At 42.9% G+C, this 17,184-nt stretch overlaps 1 protein-coding gene across 1 annotated transcript in view; it reads left to right on the top strand.

Moving 5' to 3' along the window:
- macrod2 (mono-ADP ribosylhydrolase 2) overlaps nt 1–17,184 on the top strand; it is a 1,261,723-nt gene that overhangs the window by 861,149 nt on the left and 383,390 nt on the right. The window contains exon 6 of the mRNA XM_042326660.1: nt 8,466–8,587. Coding sequence (XP_042182594.1) covers nt 8,466–8,587 — 122 coding nt within the window. The remainder of the gene's footprint in view (nt 1–8,465; nt 8,588–17,184) is intronic.

Raw genomic sequence — 17,184 nt, 5'->3', positions numbered from 1 at the left:
CTCACCCATCCCGTTCATTTGTGTTCTCAGAAGGGATTAAACATCCCCAACTCTCCTGTAGACACACATTATATTCCGCTGAATAGACCCGAGAGAGGATAACAAAACAAGCCACTCTGATTCCCTGTATGTCTGTTTAGCAGCAGCGTGTCCCTGATGTTGTTTATTGGTTTGTGTGTGTGTGTGTGTGTTAATTCATTTATTATTGTATTAATTTGTCAGGGATTGTATGGAAAGGAGAATGCAGCACACAAATGAAATAAGAAAAATGTAGTTTAATGGAAGGAATAAAAGGCGTATGAAAGCAGACCTGCCTCTTTTACACAACAGACATTGTTATGATGAAGAAAACAAGATTCATTTGCATGATGGTGGAAACACAGGATAATCATTCAGCTCTTTGCAGAGGAAATATATTCTGTAGATGTCAATCAGTGTTCTGAGTAATAGGATTGCAGACAGAGGAGAAGAATGCGAGTAATAACCCAATACATTACTTTTACACTGCAGAATAACTTCTTCATCTTCTTATTTCTCTTATTTTTCTTCTTATCTTTCTTTCTTCTTTCTTATGTTTCTTCTTTTTTTCTTTTTTTTCTTCTTTCTCTTTTTATTATTTTTCTTCTTCAACCTCAATTTATTGAAATTCAAGTATGTTATGTCTTAACATATTAATGCAGACTGTAAGCCAATCAGTTTGACAAATCTACGGTATTAATGAGTGGCCTCTCCGTTATCTCATGTTAATGTTGTCTATTCATTGGTGTTGTACAGGTACAGTAAACAGCAGACTGATGTTACTGACGCATTTGTTTCCTAGTGAAAAAACAGGGTAATCTTAAGGCACCGTTCAGATGTGTAATGAGAACAGATCAATAGGAGAACTGTTGACTGTGTGGCCGTGAGCAGTCTCCTCTCTCTGCATGGGTCACAGAGAGGTGACAGAGAGGCGTACGCACACACACAAACACACCGTCTATGGGATTCTTGCCTTGGCAATCACACTCATGGCTGATCAGCTCCTGTCCAGTGTTTCCATTTGACTTATCTGCTGCTATGGTCACTTAGCTTAGGGTGACATGACCAGGCACACAACTCACCTCACAAAGACCCACTGCTGATGACTATTCATCTATCTAGCCCTCCCTTCCCCACTACCCACAGGCTTATTCTGTACTGGATGCATTCATGGGAAAGCAGCATTCCAGCCAACCCTTGAAGTTCATGTATATACCTACAGTATTATATTCAATACCATATAATAATATAATACATCTAATGCTGTTTTGGTTGAGCTTTGAAATAAAAACCTCTGAGAAATTGAAAAACGAATAAACCTCCCAATAAACAATGCCCCTAGCATTTGACTTTGGATTTGTGATGTGTTATCAATTACTTACTCAACATCGTTTGAGGAGTTATCTATTTGTCCTTTCAACGCAGACCCTAGTCTTCCTCCCAGACGACCCCTCTCTGCTTAGAACATTTCATCAGGCCATTAGGATCTAGATACAACACCCTGGATAGTGTTTGTTATCATACCAATAATCAACCCAACCCACTTCCTATTAGCCCAGGAACGACTGTTGGTCTTCTATCAGCATGGTTTGTACCTTTCCCATCATGGCTCTCATGGTGTCTACCTCGCCTGCTAAGATGGAAAGTTATTGGTTTCTTGTATGAAGCCTGCAGAGGATAATTGTATGCATGTGTGTCTGTCTCTCTGTATCTCTGTTCCCTGTGACAGTAATGTAGATATACTGATCTGCAGAAATAAGCCTGTCAGGAAGGAGAATAAAGAGAGAGAGATAAAAGCGAAAGAACATTCTACAATACAAGAACATTTTTAGGATAAATCGCCTGTCAAACCCTGCTTCTTTTTCACATGCATTCTCAGAGTTCTGTTTTGTTTGGGACAAGATGTATAGTGTATAATATTGTAATATGTATAATATATTCATTGAAAAGCACAGGCCAATCATAAATAACCATCTCCTTAGCCAACAAACACAGAGAGGGAATGCAAAAAAATCATTCATTTATTTTCATTCATTTATTTGTACGAGGTGCAAATAAGAACCTTTTGCCAAGACATCCTCAAGGTCAAATCATGCATAGGTAATTTATTGCATTGTGTTATTTTAGTGAGCAGACACACACACACACACACACCAGTTCTCATGCCCAGTGCATAGCAATTTCCCCATCAGAACCATTTCATACATTTTTGCAAACGGGTAGTTTAGTGTGATTTCCATAATTTTCTCATAGCTCTGCTAATACGCTTTCACACAGAATCTCAAATAAGCATGGGATTTTGCTGGATTTAAAAAGGGTTGGTAATAAAATCTTCTAGCTGGCTGCACTCCTCTCACAGTGTATCAGTTGTCTCACCCCGCTTCCTCTCGTAGTTCACTTCAACTTTTTATTTCAGGAGCCCTTATACAGTGTAAGTGAAGTAGCTTCTTTGATCTAGTCAGCGTCGCTAGCTTTAAATGGCTAAATGAGACATTTCCAAAAGACAGTTATATACAGGGATGCAACGTGGCGTTCTACTAAGATGAGGCAAGTGGAATTAGAGTTTTTGAGGGCAAAGTTTGATACCTTATAAAATATTACTTCATATGAAACAAGAGGTTTTGTGTTTGCATGATCAGATCTCCTACTAACCAAAGCTGCTGCTGGTAGAGACAGTAATGAGATAGGAGCTGTCTGAAGCATTGTGTACCTCTTTCCAGAGTAGCACACACACACTAACACACAACATACACACACAATGTACACCACAATGTGGTTTTAATGGGGTACGTTGCATGTGCTTCAGAGTTGTTTTTCATCCATAATAAATAGAAACTCAACACTACAACAGAGCAGCATGCCAATTACAGTGTTGGGCCGGCACCAATAACCAGACCACCAGTGAATTCATGAAAGTTTAAACAGTTCTTATCTCGCCAGAACCCATGTCTCCGCTCATATCCTCTACGTTTCCACTTCAGATCAATATTTATACAACACAGTTTTTTTCCTAAAAGGTGAAGGACATGTTTCTCTTTGTATCTGCACAAAGGATATTAGTGGGAAGATAGTAAACTAGTTTGAACTGAAGAGTTGCTGGTTCCAAGGAAATTAGACACTTTTCAGCTTTGAGTGTATCCAGCATGCACAGAGAATGGAGCACATTTCAAACTGTTATACAATATTTCTATACTCTTTGAAAAAAGGGTTCCAAAACCTTTTTAATCTGAAGATCCCTTTTTGGAAGACAAAGGTTATTTGTAAGTCAAAGGGTTCTACTTAGAACCTTTAACATTCTAATAACCGTTTTTGAAAGACAGGATTGTTTGATGATTCTTTGGCTAGCAAGAAGGGTTCTTAGGAAGGCAAGAATGGTTCTACACAGAACCAAATGTCATATTTCCCAGCATACTCTATTGCGGGGTGATTTTCAGAAATGTTTGTTTTAATATCTCGGTTTTAGCATGTTCATTGATTGGTTGATACATTTTATGTTACACAAAGATAAATAACAAATATATTTTCTAAACTAATCCAATCTGTTAGTTAGACTTAGTGCATCTGTTACTGGTATGGTTGTTCCAGTTTAGATTATTGAGGTAGTCTCAGTATTCAATCTTCCCTACCCTGGCAGTCATTCTGAATGCAGGTTGATTAATATATCCACTTGTTGGATATCCTAACTCAAGCTGGATCCCAATAGGAATTACATGTCACTCTGCAAGCCATCATAATGTGACTTGCAGATCTGGACTGTAAACCAGAAGTTTCCTAACACCACTGTGTCCGGATATAACTAGTGATGGGAAACCGAAGCTTTCTGAAGGATTTCACCAAATTGTGCCGGAAAACAGTTTGTTACTAGGAGCTTCATTATCTGTTCACAAGTCACATTATAGTGACATCTGCTGGTCACCAATAAATAGCAGTGATTATCAGATATGCTTTTTTCTCCACTGTTATCATCAAAACTCTGTGGCGTAGCAGCAAGTCTTTGGCTTTAGTAGCCTATAATCAGTTGGATTACCACCCAAATTTGCATCTTCCATAATGCTTCATGTTTTTCCCTTCAAGTTTATTATTTGTCAAAAACTATGGCAAAATGTTTTGCTGGCCAGCAATCAAGTTTTCATGATACTGTATATAACTTTCAAAATACAGAAATCCTCCCTGTTTGATGCATTTAGCATCCTATGATGCATAAGGCAGCATCATATACTGCAAAATACATCATACAGGGATGATTTCTGTATTTTGAAAGTTACACACAGTATCTTGAAAACTTGATTGCTGACCAGCAAAACATTTTGGGACTATGTCAACAATGGAGTAATGAAACAAATACCAAAATATAGTTTTGGGGTGGAATTTTCCTTTAAGACAGTAGCTCATACTATACTAAATAAAACAAATGATTTGATAAACAGTGCAGAAAGAAAGTGTGGTTTCACAATTTTCTAGTGTGCCTTCAACAGGATTGGACCTCGTACCCTCACATTCCTGATTGCCATAGTTCCCTAGTTCCATAGTTCCTTAGTTCCCTACCCTACCTGCTATAGTACGCTACCGGTCAGGTCAAACTGTTGCTACAAAACACTAACTATATTTGTAAGTACGATGTCCAGTGGAGGTCGTTGTTTGAAAACGGCTAAGAATCGAAGAACGCACTGGAACTACGGCGAAATCAGTGGGATCTCGCATTTTGCAACACGGTTTGAAACAGCACGGGATCAAACGATGCTTCAGAGGTCATTGATGACGTTCTTCTGATAAAGGGAAACACGCATTGGCGCACTGCTTCAAAGTTAGCTGCTTAGCGATTTCAGCGCATGCCTCGGAGTCCCGGTATCAAGCGTAACATCACTAGGGCCCTCAAAGAAAGGCCTTATGATACTCTACATGTAATGAATTGCAAAAAATAATTACATTTTAAAGGCTAATAAGGCTGGTGGTACCGTTCATACAGGATTCTATGAAGAACAGTTAGATGATAAGTTAGTGGTCAGGTAGGTTAGTGGAGTCAGTTTCCCATGAAGTTAGAATGGTAGTGGTCAGGTAGGTTAGTGGAGTCAGTTTCCCATGACGTTAAAATGGTAATGGTCAGGTAGGTTATTGGTGTCAGTTTCCCTTGAAGTTAGAATGGTAGTGGTCAGGTAGGTTAGTGGAGTCAGTTTCCCATGACGTTAAAATGGTAATGGTCAGGTAGGTTAGTGGAGTCAGTTTCCCTTGAAGTTAGAATGGTAGTGGTCAGGTAGGTTAGTGGTGTCAGTTTCCCATGATGTTAAAATGGTAATGGTCAGGTAGGTTAGTGGAGTCAGTTTCCCTTGAAGTTAGAATGGTAGTGGTCAGGTAGGTTAGTGGTGTCAGTTTCCCATGATGTTAAAATGGTAATGGTCAGGTAGGTTAGTGGAGTCAGTTTCCCTTGAAGTTAGAATGGTAGTGGTCAGGTAGGTTAGTGGTGTCAGTTTCCCATGATGTTAAAATGGTAATGGTCAGGTAGGTTAGTGGTAGCCTGGGTGCCAGCATTTTTCTGCTCTCTTGACAACATGGCTATTCCTTATGACAAATCCTTAAGGATTTGGAAAATAATCAGAAGCAGACTGGCACACACACGCACAAACATACACACCAAGTGGCTCAGGATGAGTTGCAGTATATATATTTAACAGTGTTTAAGATTTCAGAGAACAGAAATGAGTATTTGATGTGTGATCTGTAATGAATGAGTCATGGTCATCAATCTTTAATAGCCTATAAAGTGAGATTTATGTATCTTAAACCTAGTAACGCTATTCAATGAATTACAATGACTGATGTGCTCTATTCAAAAACATTGTCTCCATCCCAAATGGCACCTTATTCCTTATAGAGTGCACTAATTCTGACCAAGTCCCATAGGGTAGTCGTGCATTTAATACTGAATAGGGTGCCATTTGGGACGCAGGCTGAAATATAATGACTGTGTCCTATTCAGAAACATTATTTGTGTGATATTGTTCTAGAAACAGTCACAATGTACTAGCTAAATCACTTGATGATGTATAAGCTAGTGAATAAAATAATTTGTTGCGTGAGAATTAGATGAAAGAAAAAAGCTTTTTTCCTAGTCAGCTGTCAAACGAACGTTTTCACAGGTAAATTAAAATGCAATGTGGTGAGAATGATTTCAATATCATTATGTAATGACTGAGTCTAACACATTTTAGGGTTTTAGGGTAACCCATCTCCCTCTTTATCTTCTATCTCTCTCTCCCTCCCTCATTCTTTTTCTCTCCCTGTCTCTGTCCTTCTTTCTCTCTCAATCTCCTCCAACAGTTCTATCTCTGTCATTCTCTCCCTCCGTCTGCTCCCTCTCCATTTCTCTCTCTCCATCCGTCTGCTCCCTCTCCCTTTCTCTCTCTCCCTCCCTCTGCTTCCTCTCCCTTTCTCTCTCTCCCTCCCTCTGCTTCCTCTCCCTTTCTCTCTCTCCCTCCCTCTGCTCCCTCTCCCTTTCTCTCTCTCCCTCCGTCTGCTCCCTCTCCCTTTCTCTCTCTCCCTCCCTCTGCTCCCTCTCCCTTTCTCTCTCTCCCTCCCTCTCTCTCTTTCTCTGTGGTGCAGACTTTGTTCAGTACAGGTAGACTGTTGTTGTGTGTGTGCGTTGAGCGTAGGTGGGTGTGTGTGTGAATTGAGCATTATTGTGTGTGTGCATCGAGCGTAGTTGTGTGTTTGCATCGAGCTTAGGTGGCTGTGTGCGTCGAGCGTAGTTGTGAGTGTGTCGAGCGTAGGTGTGTGTGTGCGCGTCAAGTGTAGTGTGTGTGTGTGTGTGTGTGTGTGTGTCGAGCGCAGGTGGGTGTGTGCGTTGAGCGTAGGTGGGTGTGTGTGTCGAGCGTAGGTGTGTGCGTGCGTCGAGCGTAGGTGTGTCCGTGCGTCGAGCGTAGGTGTGTGCGTGCGTCGAGCGTAGGTGGGTGCGTGCGTCGAGCGTAGGTGGGTGTGTGTGTGTCGAAAGTAGGTGGGTGTGTGCATCAAACATAGGTGGGTGTGTACATCGAGCGTAGGTGGGTGTGTGTGTTTGCATTTGTTTCCCCGCTTGTCCATCCATGCATATTCCTCTTCTGCAGTCTGGCTACAGCCCAGACTGGAGCACATGACATAGGATGATTGACAGCCACCCACATTGCTATGCACAGGCCACAGGAGCGGAGGAGAGCAAAGCCAGAGATATGAATATTTGAATAGATAGTATGAAACTTGTAATTGATTGTCTATCTGCACTGCCATTGCATTAACTGAGTAAATGGTTGCATCCCAAATTGAACCCTATGCCCTGTATTGTGCACTACTTTTGACCAGAGCCCTGTGGGGGAGCCCTATATAGGAAATAGGGAGCCATCTGGGATGAAACCACTGTATTCATTTTAGGCAAAACTCACCCATTGTCCTAATGTGAAGACACATACTCCTATCTTGTCGTATTTCCTGACAATAATATGATAGAGGAAGCATAAAGAGCAGATTTTCTAAAGAGCCTTCAGATTCAAGCAGGTGGAATCAGCTCTGTACAGAATGGAACAATGGTTGTACTTATCTCTTCAAATGTTTCACTGCAGAATTCCCACATCCTGGGCACTCGTGGGGCTAGTTCTGCTGAGTGTGAATTGCACTCGCTGCACTGATGAAATGATAGTGGAGGTAAAGTGAACTGAAGGATGCTCTGTCTGTTATAGAGGCGTCTCAGTGACAAGAGGGTTGCCGGTTCAAGTCCCATGTCAGATGAGAATGTGTGGTGTGTGTATTTGTCTCTGTTAGATTGGGTTGAAATAAAAAAGTCCATTTTCTGTTTTCTGTAAAATAACAATTAACTAAAGTATTCTTCTTATATCCTCTCTTCTGTTCCTTATCTTCTTCTGTCTGTCCACCATACTAGTGTGCTAGCTAATATTCTTCTTCTGTCTGTCCTCCATACTAGTGTGCTAGCTAATATTCTTCTTCTGTCTGTCCTCCATACTAGTGTGCTAGCTAATATTCTTCTTCTGTCTGTCCTCCATACTAGTGTGCTAGCTAATATTCTTCTTCTGTCTGTCCTCCATACTAGTGTGCTAGCTAATATTCTTCTTCTGTCTGTCCTCCATACTAGTGTGCTAGCTAATATTCTTCTTCTGTCTGTCCTCCATACTAGTGTGCTAGCTAATATTCTTCTTCTGTCTGTCCTCCATACTAGTGTGCTAGCTAATATTCTTCTTCTGTCTGTCCTCCATACTAGTGTGCTAGCTAATATTCTTCTTCTGTCTGTCCTCCATACTAGTGTGCTAGCTAATATTGTTCTTCTGTTTGTCCTCCATACTAGTGTGCTAGCTAATATTCTTCTTCTGTTTGTCCTCCATACTAGTGTGCTAGCTAATATTCTTCTGTCTGTCCTCCATACTACTGTGCTAGCTAATATTCTTCTTCTTTCTGCCCTCTTCTCCCAGATGTGATCCACACTGTGGGCCCTGTGGCCAGGGGACATGTGGGTGAAACTGAGACCAAGGACCTGACAGCCTGCTACCAGAACTCGCTGGAGCTGGTCAAAGGGTTCGGACTGCGCTCTGTGGTGAGTACACACTAATTGTGTGCGATGGGAACTAAAATTCATATCACAATATTTTCCACTGATGATAACGATATAATATCACGATATACTGTGTGCATTTTACGAGCCCTTCAAAGTTAATAAATGACAAAATATTGCATTTAACCTTATAGAAACAGAAAGGGGATATTGCACATCATGGTAAACCTGTGCAAACATGAAACATAAACAAAGGAATAGGAGTTCAATTTCAAAATAGTTAAGGTACTCATGATGTAATTAAATATGTAAATTCATGCCAAATATAAGAAGTTCAGTCTGAATTCAAGTTGTAAACCTTTTCAAAGTAACTTCTTCAAGCATTAAGCAGACAGTCTGTGTGTTTCTCAGTTTAACAATTCACTGCCTCCTTCTTCACAAGCTCCATGCCAGGAACACCAGCCTATTGACAGTTTCTGGCGTCAAAGTTTCCCTGTGGCATGTGACCACATTGCCCCAGTGCTAAATGCTCTCTCAGAGGGAGAACTTGTGGCAGTGATGCATAAGTATTTCTTTGCCAGACAACTCACTTGTGGGAAGGTGAATGTGTGAACTCGCCACAACTCCAAAGGATCAGCCTGACAGCCTGATCAGACTGCAGCTGTCCAGCTATTGCTAGATGACCTGTCTCAGGGTTCTTAAGGCAGGTGCACTACTGGTTTTCTTAAAGAAGCTCCTATGGGACTTACACTCACGGCCGGATGTGATACAGCCTGGATTTGAACCAGGGACTGTAGTGACGCCTCTTGCACTGAGATGCAGCGCCTTAGAGCACTGCGCCCCTCAGCAGTCCATCGTCTTTCAGTCCAGTATCTTTCATTCTAGCAGTCCAGCGTCTTTCAGTCCAGCAGTCCAGCGTCTTTCAGTCCAGCATCTTTCAGTCCAGCAGTCCAGCATCTTTCAGTCCAGCAATCCAGCGTCTTTCAGTCCAACAGTCCAGCATCTTTCAGTCCAGCAGTCCAGTGTCTTTAAGTCCATCAGTCCAGCATCTTTCAGTCTAGCAATCCAGTGTCTTTAAGTCCATCAGTCCAGCGTCTTTCAGTCCAGCGTCTTTCAGTCTAGCAGCCCAGCATCTTTCAGTCCAGCAGTCCAGCGTCTTTCAGTCCAGCATCTTTCAGTCCAGCATCTTTCAGTCCAGCTGTCCAGCAACTTTCAGTCCCGCAGTCCAGCATATTTCAGTCCAGCAGTCCACCGTCCTTCAGTCCAGCAGTTCAACGTCTTTCAGTCCAGCATCTTTCAGTCCAGCAGTCCTTCATTCCAGCAGTCCAGCGTCCTTCAGTACAGCAGTCCAGCATCTTTCAGTCCAGCAGGCCAGCGTCTTTCAGTCCAGCATCTTTCAGTCCAGCAGGCCAGCATCTTTCAGTCCAGCGTCTTTCAGTCCAGCATCTTTCAGTTCAGCAGTCCAGCATCTTTTAGTCCAGCAGTCCAGCATCTTTCAGTCTGGTGTCTTGCAGTCCAGCAGTCCAGCGTCTGTCAGTCCAGCACTCCAGCATCTTTCAGTCCAGCAGTCCAGCATATTTCAGTCCGGCATCTTTCAGTCCGGCGTCTTTCTGTCCAACGGTCCAGCATATTTCAGTACGCCGTCTTTCAGTCCAACAGTCCAGCGTATTTAGTCCATCGTCTTTTAGTCCAACAGTCCAGCGTCTTTAGTCCATCGTCTTTTAGTCCAACAGTCCAGCGTCTTTCAGTCCAGCATCTTTCAGTCCAGCAGTCCAGCGTATTTCAGTCCAGCGTATTTCAGTCCAGCAGTCCAGCGTCTTTCAGTCCAGCATCTTTCAGTCCAGCAGTCCAGCATATTTCAGTCCAACAGTCCAGCGTCTTTCAGTCCAGCGTATTTCAGTCCAACAGTCCAGCGTCTTTCAGTCCAGCGTCTTTTCTGACATATGTCAAGGTAGTTTATTTTAGTTTGTTTTCCTTCTTTAGAGATGATTTGAGGGGAAACATTTATAAACATTAAGGAACACAAAGAAAGGGATAAATACATTCAGTGGCTGTGCCTCTGAGAACACAACCCAAAGCTAAATAATGTTAGTTGAAAGTTACTATTAGAGGTGACCTGGACATTGATGCTAACATTTACCATCAGTTACTGTTGATCTATTGTCTTTGGCAGGTGGTTTGCTACCTTAGTTCAGGCCAGAATGTTTTCAGACACATAACCAAGTATATCTTTTTTTCTTTCGACCTCAAAGTCTTAAGGAGAAGATAAAGTCAGTGGCTGTGTGGGTTACATAACTCTACACTATTATATTGGTTTGTGGGGTTTAAAACGTTGGTTCACATTGGCTGGTTTTCAACTCCAAATTAATATGATTTAGAATTGGTTGTCTGGACTCTGACACATTGGAATGGCTGGCTTCCGGGTTAAGCGAGCAGTGTGTCAAGAAGCAGTGTGGCTTGGCAGGGTTGTGTTTCGGGATACTAATGGCTCGCCTCTCCCGAGTCCGTACGGGAGTTGCAGCGATGGGACAAGACTAACTACTAACTTTCGGACATATGTCAACGCAGAATTGTGGTGTAAACTTTGAAAAAAAACTACTCAAGGGAAATATTTGGGGAATTTTGTCATATGGAACAAACTATCGCATGGACAATACTGAGCACCTTAGCAGGCTGTGTAGCAAATCATTTCTTGAAAAGAGGCAGGATAACACGACTCAGGACAAGTCCCAGATGTAGACACAGGCGACAGACAGTTAGAATCTCAGATGTTTATTACAAAACAGGGGGCAGGCAAACGGCAGGTCCAGGGCAGGCAGAGGTCGGTAATCCAAGACAGCGTCAATAAGGGACAGAACGGCAGGCAGGCTCAGGGTCAGGGCAGGCAGAGGTCGGTAATCCAAGGAAGCATCAAACAGGGACAGAACAGCAGGCAGGCTCAGGATCTGAGAAGGCAGAATGGTCAGAACCGGGAGGACTAGAAAACAGAAACTAGAGATACTGTAAAACGGGAGAACACACTGGTTAGACTTGACAAGACAAGACGAACTGGCAACAGACCAACAGAAAACACAGGTATAAGTTCAATGGGGTAATGGGGGAAGACACCTGGTGGGGGGTGGAGACAAGCACAAGATATGAGTGTTTAGAACAGTCGGGGGAGAATGGTAGGGGGGAGAGAAAGAGCCTGTACCTCTTTAATCCTCAGAAATACATGTGTTAGGTTTTGTTTTATCCACCATTTCAGTTTACTCTTTGCACGTCACCCTATTCCCTATAACAGTGCACTACTTTTGACCAGGACCCATGGGGCTCTAGTGCACTATAAAGGGAATGCATTGCCATTTGGAATGCAGTCTTTCTGTGTTTTGTTTCTGGAACACATTCCATGTGTTTATTTCAGTTTATCTAATGTATTTACCCAATATGTATATATTTATTAGAAACAGACCAGTGTTTTCATGGGGAGCTAGAAATCCTGTCTAAGGTATTTGTACAGCTGTTCTGCGTTGAGAGCTAGGCCTCGAGTGAAAACACTGGGAACGCATCCCAAATGGCATGCTATTCACTATATAGTGCACTACTTTTGACCAGAGCCCTATGAGCACTTGTCAAAAGCAGGGAATAGGGTGCTATGTGGACCACATAGGGAATATGGTGCTATTTGGGACAAAACCTAAAGTTTTGAAGTTTTGTGATTGACTGGTCCAGTCTTGAAGGATGATGAGACCTACTAAGACTGTGGAATTATCTACCACATATACAGTTTTACTTTACTCATACACATGCGAGCACATGAACACACATACACACACACACACACCATGTGGACTTTACTTCCATTGGCTATGAACAGGACAACCGAGAAAGGTTTCTATTTTCCGTTAGTAAAGAAATATGTTTTTATGGGGTGGATCAGCTTTAATGCTGCACATAGATTGTTGTTTCCATCAATGTAATTGTCTGCATCATTTCCAATCCCCCGTATATTTTTGGGGTAAATATATACCCATATACAGTGCCTTGCAAAAGTGTTCACCCCCCTTGGCATTTTTCCTATTTTGTTGCATTACAACCTGTAATTTAAATAGATGTTTGGGGAGTTTGTATCATTTGATTTACGCAACATGCCGACCACTTTGAAGATGCAAAATATATTTTTATTGTGAAACAAACAAGAATTAAGACAAGAAACAGAAAACGTGAGCGTGCATAACTATTCACCCCCCCAAAGTCAATACTTTCTCTATATTTATATGTACACATAAACATTCATACATATACACATATATATATACATGCATATACACATTTTTCTTCAATATACCTTTATTATTCCCTGCAAACCCTACCTCCCTTCCCCTAATTGGAGTAAACTAATAAACAATAACACTTAGGCTTCTACTTCCAGCTTATACATACTATACACATTTTACAGACACAATCTATTTTACAATAGTTATATTTAGTTTGTTTTTAGTCCTGGCCTTCCTCTATTTCTGATGTTCATCCAGTTTGATTTTTATTTGTAACTGTGCTAATTCACAAAAGTTCGGAACCTATATGCATTTTACAGACCCCGTATGTTGTACATTTGTTATCTTGTTGTTATTAAGAAATAGTTATTTGTTTTTCTCATTTCTCACTCTTACAGTGATGTGGCCTCCATTCTCTCTCTCTCTCTCTCTCTCTCTCTCTCTCTCTCTCTCCCCCTCGCTCTCGCTCTCTCTCTCTCTCTCTCTCTCTCTCTCTCTCTCTCTCTCTCTCTCTCTCTCTCTCTCTCTCTCTCTCTCTCTCTCTCTCTCTCTCTCTCTCTCTCTCTCTCTCTCTCTCTCTCTCAAATTCAAATTGAAGCTGAGTTATCGGCATGAAAGACATTGGGTCAGTATTGCCAAAGCAACAATGTATGCAATATACTGTACAAGTAATAAAATAATGAATAATAAAAATAAGTCATTATATTGGAAAACGGTATCTCCTTCTCTCTCTCTCTCTCTCCCTCTCTCTCTCTCTTACTCTCCATCTCTCGCTCTCTTTCTTTTCTTCTAACAGTGATGTGGCCTCCATTGGTATTTTGCTTCCCCGTCTATCCACTTAAACTTCAAAAGAGAGAGAGAGGTGAACTATTAGCCACCGTGGGTCCTTAGGTGTGAGAGTTCCACGTTTTTTTGTTCCAAATTCTTGGATCCAAGTTATTTTGTTTATAATTCATAGTAGTTCATTAGGTGCAAGTTCTGCTTCCAAGTTCTGTTTATAAGCCACAGTGGTCCCGTGTTCCAGCCTTGTTTCAGACTCATAATCATTCCAGGTTCCTGGTCAGTGCTAAGCTCATTTGAGTTGGACTGTGTTGTGGGCTAGATCAGAGAGGGGGAGCCCAGTTGAAACCCACAACAGACAGGCAAATAGCCAGCCTGTGTGTTTGTGTCTGTATGTGTTTGTGTGTGTGTGCCTGCGTGCGTGTTTGTGTGAGTCTGTCTATGCGTCTGTGTGTGTTTTTGAAAATGCTAGACGCTGGGCTCCCTAATGGGGATTCCAGGGCATTACAAAGAGCTACAAGTCAAAACTAAATGTAACACAGAATAAACCAGAGCATCAAAGATTAGAACACACTTGGCCTGGGTAGCTAATCCCTGTACTGTAGGGCCCAAACCCACTCTTCAGGCAGATAAAGCCATAGACACGTGCTGCTAAATGGACTTAGAACAACATGCCAAACAAAGTCACCCATAGAGTAGACCTCCCATTGTTGGTTGGACCTGCAGAGAGTGACTGGGGATGTGCGTCAACCTTTAATAAAAAAAAGTGGAGATATGGTTTTGGTATGGTTTTTAAAAGCAATTGAGCCTTTATGAAAAATAAGAAGAGGAAGAAGTTTGCTGTGTCTCTAGCAGTCTGCAGGATGCATTGACAGTGGAATGCTATTTGATCAGGTCTTGCTGAGAAATGGAGGGTCGTCAGGATGGAGAGTAGGAGGGATGGAGGTAAGGCCTACTGATGAAAGATAACGACCAGCCTGAGCCAAGAAAGCTGCCGTTTAACCCTGTGACTGCAGCAGAAAGTTTAACCCTGTGACTGCAGCTGACTGCAGCAGAAAGTTTAACCCTGTGACTGCAGTAGAAAGTTTAACCCTGTGACTGCAGCTGACTGCAGCAGAAAGTTTAACCCTGTGACTGCAGCTGACGGCAGCAGGAAGTTTAACCCTGTGACTGCAGCTGACTGCAGCAGAAAGTTTAACCCTGTGACTGCAGCAGAAAGTTTAACCCTGTGACTGCAGCAGAAACTTTAACCCTGTTACTGCAGCTAACTGCAGCAGAAAGTTTAAGCCTGTGACTGCAGCTGACTGCAGCAGAAAGTTTAACCCTGTGACTGCAGCTGACGGCAGCAGAAAGTTTAACCCAGTGACTTCAGCTGACTGCAGCAGAAAGTTTAACCCTGTGACTGCAGCTGACTGCAGCAGAAAGTTTAACCCTGTGACTGCAGCAGACTGCAGCAGAAAGTTTAACCCGGTGACTGCAGCTGACTGCAGCAGAAAGTTTAACCCTGTGACTGCAGCTGACTGCAGCAGAAAGTTTAACCCTGTGACTGCAGCAGAAAGTTTAACCCTGTGACTGCAGCTGACTGCAGCAGAAAGTTTAACCATGTAACTGCAGCTGACTGCAGCAGAAAGTTTAACCCTGTGACTGCAGCAGAAAGTTTAACCCTGTGACTGCAGCTGACTGCAGCAGAATGTTTAACCATGTGACTGCAGCTGACTGCAGCAGAAAGTTTAACCCTGTGACTGCAGCAGAAAGTTTAACCCTGTGACTGCAGCTGACTGCAGCAGAAAGTTTAACCCTGTGACTGCAGCAGAACGTTTAACCCTGTGACTGCAGCAGAAACTTTAACCCTGTTACTGCAGCTAACTGCAGCAGAAAGTTTAAGCCTGTGACTGCAGCTGACTGCAGCAGAAAGTTTAACCCTGTGACTGCAGCTGACAGCAGCAGAAAGTTTAACCCAGTGACTGCAGCTGACTGCAGCAGAAAGTTTAACCATGTGACTGCAGCTGACTGCAGCAGAAAGTTTAACCCTGTGACTGCAGCAGAAAGTTTAACCCTGTGACTGCAGCTGACTGCAGCAGAATGTTTAACCATGTGACTGCAGCTGACTGCAGCAGAAAGTTTAACCCTGTGACTGCAGCAGAAAGTTTAATCCTGTGACTGCAGCAGAAAGTTTAACCCTGTGACTGCAGCTGACGGCAGCAGAAAGTTTAACCCTGTGACTGCAGCTGACTGCAGCAGAAAGTTTAACCCTGTGACTACAGCAGAAAGTTTAACCCTGTGACTGCAGCTGACTGCAGCAGAAAGTTTAACCCTGTGACTACAGCAGAAAGTTTAACCCTGTGACTACAGCAGAAAGTTTAACCCTGTGACTGCAGCTGACTGCAGCAGAAAGTTTAACCCTGTGACTGCAGCAGAAAGTTTAACCCTGTGACTGCAGCTGACGGCAGCAGAAAGTTTAACCCTGTGACTGCAGCTGACGGCAGCAGAAAGTTTAACCCTGTGACTGCAGCTGACTGCAGCAGAAAGTTTAACCCTGTGACTGCAGCTGACTGCAGCAGAAAGTTTAACCCTGTGACTGCAGCAGAAAGTTTAACCCTGTGACTGCAGCAGAAAGTTTAACCCTGTGACTGCAGCAGAAAGTTTAACCCTGTGACTGCAGCTGACGGCAGCAGAAAGTTTAACACCCCTCGCTCATTCAAACAACAACTGGGAAACATCCATGACAGGCATTAGCGTAGCCACGTCAGCAAATGACTGCTGTCTGAACACACACAAATCTGATTTGGGGTTGTAACTTGTTGTTTGGAGAGACAGTTTTCCAAAATGGAATTGAAAAACAAAACTGATTTGAGCATTAAGGCCTGCAGTGTGAAGGCTAAATACACCCTCTCTGTCCAAGCTATGTCAGATGGCTAGATGGTAGCCCCTGAACCCGACAAAATAGAGGAAGTCTAGTGCTGATGGAGAATCGCGTGTTTATATGAAATAGGCACACGCACAATATGTGTGCGTGTGCCTGCCTTCCATTCACGCCCCATGTGTGTGCCTGTGTTGGTCACACTCCTATTATAACCCTGTTCACTGGACCCACAGCAGGACTCTCAGGCTCCAGTGTTGTTTCTCCGGGTGAGAGAACAATCTGTCACAGCCCCGCCAAGGCCCAAAGCAGCACACTGACTGACCACAGCAGGACACAGAGTGAACAGCACAACAGCTGTCGACGACAGCAAGCCTACAAAGCCCAGCTGGACAGCACTGGGTGACCTCAGCCCATAACACCCAGTACCCCTGAATTGCTTCCCGGACTCTGGAGCACCAGGCTGGGGGGATAGTGTCCTTTCTTCTGGGTCTCTGAGTCTGGGTCCTAGAAGACTTAGAAAAATAAAGACTAGAACAGACATTCCCCTTCAAGACAATGTTGTGTGGTGGCTGGACCATCTATTTCTATGCTTGGAGGATGCACCCGGTATGCGGCTGGCTGGGTAATCCCACCATATGACACCAGTCATCACATTCATCACCAGTCTGCTTGGCTTGCAGCGGTTTTCTCAACAGTCAATTTGTGATTAGTCAGACAGTGTGTTATGACTACAAAACACT

Source organism: Oncorhynchus tshawytscha, linkage group LG01 (genome assembly GCF_018296145.1).
Source record: "Oncorhynchus tshawytscha isolate Ot180627B linkage group LG01, Otsh_v2.0, whole genome shotgun sequence".
NCBI classification, from domain to species: domain Eukaryota; kingdom Metazoa; phylum Chordata; class Actinopteri; order Salmoniformes; family Salmonidae; genus Oncorhynchus; species Oncorhynchus tshawytscha.
The sequence above is the reverse complement of the archived record's forward strand: the minus strand, read 5'-3'. Positions and strand labels throughout refer to the sequence as shown.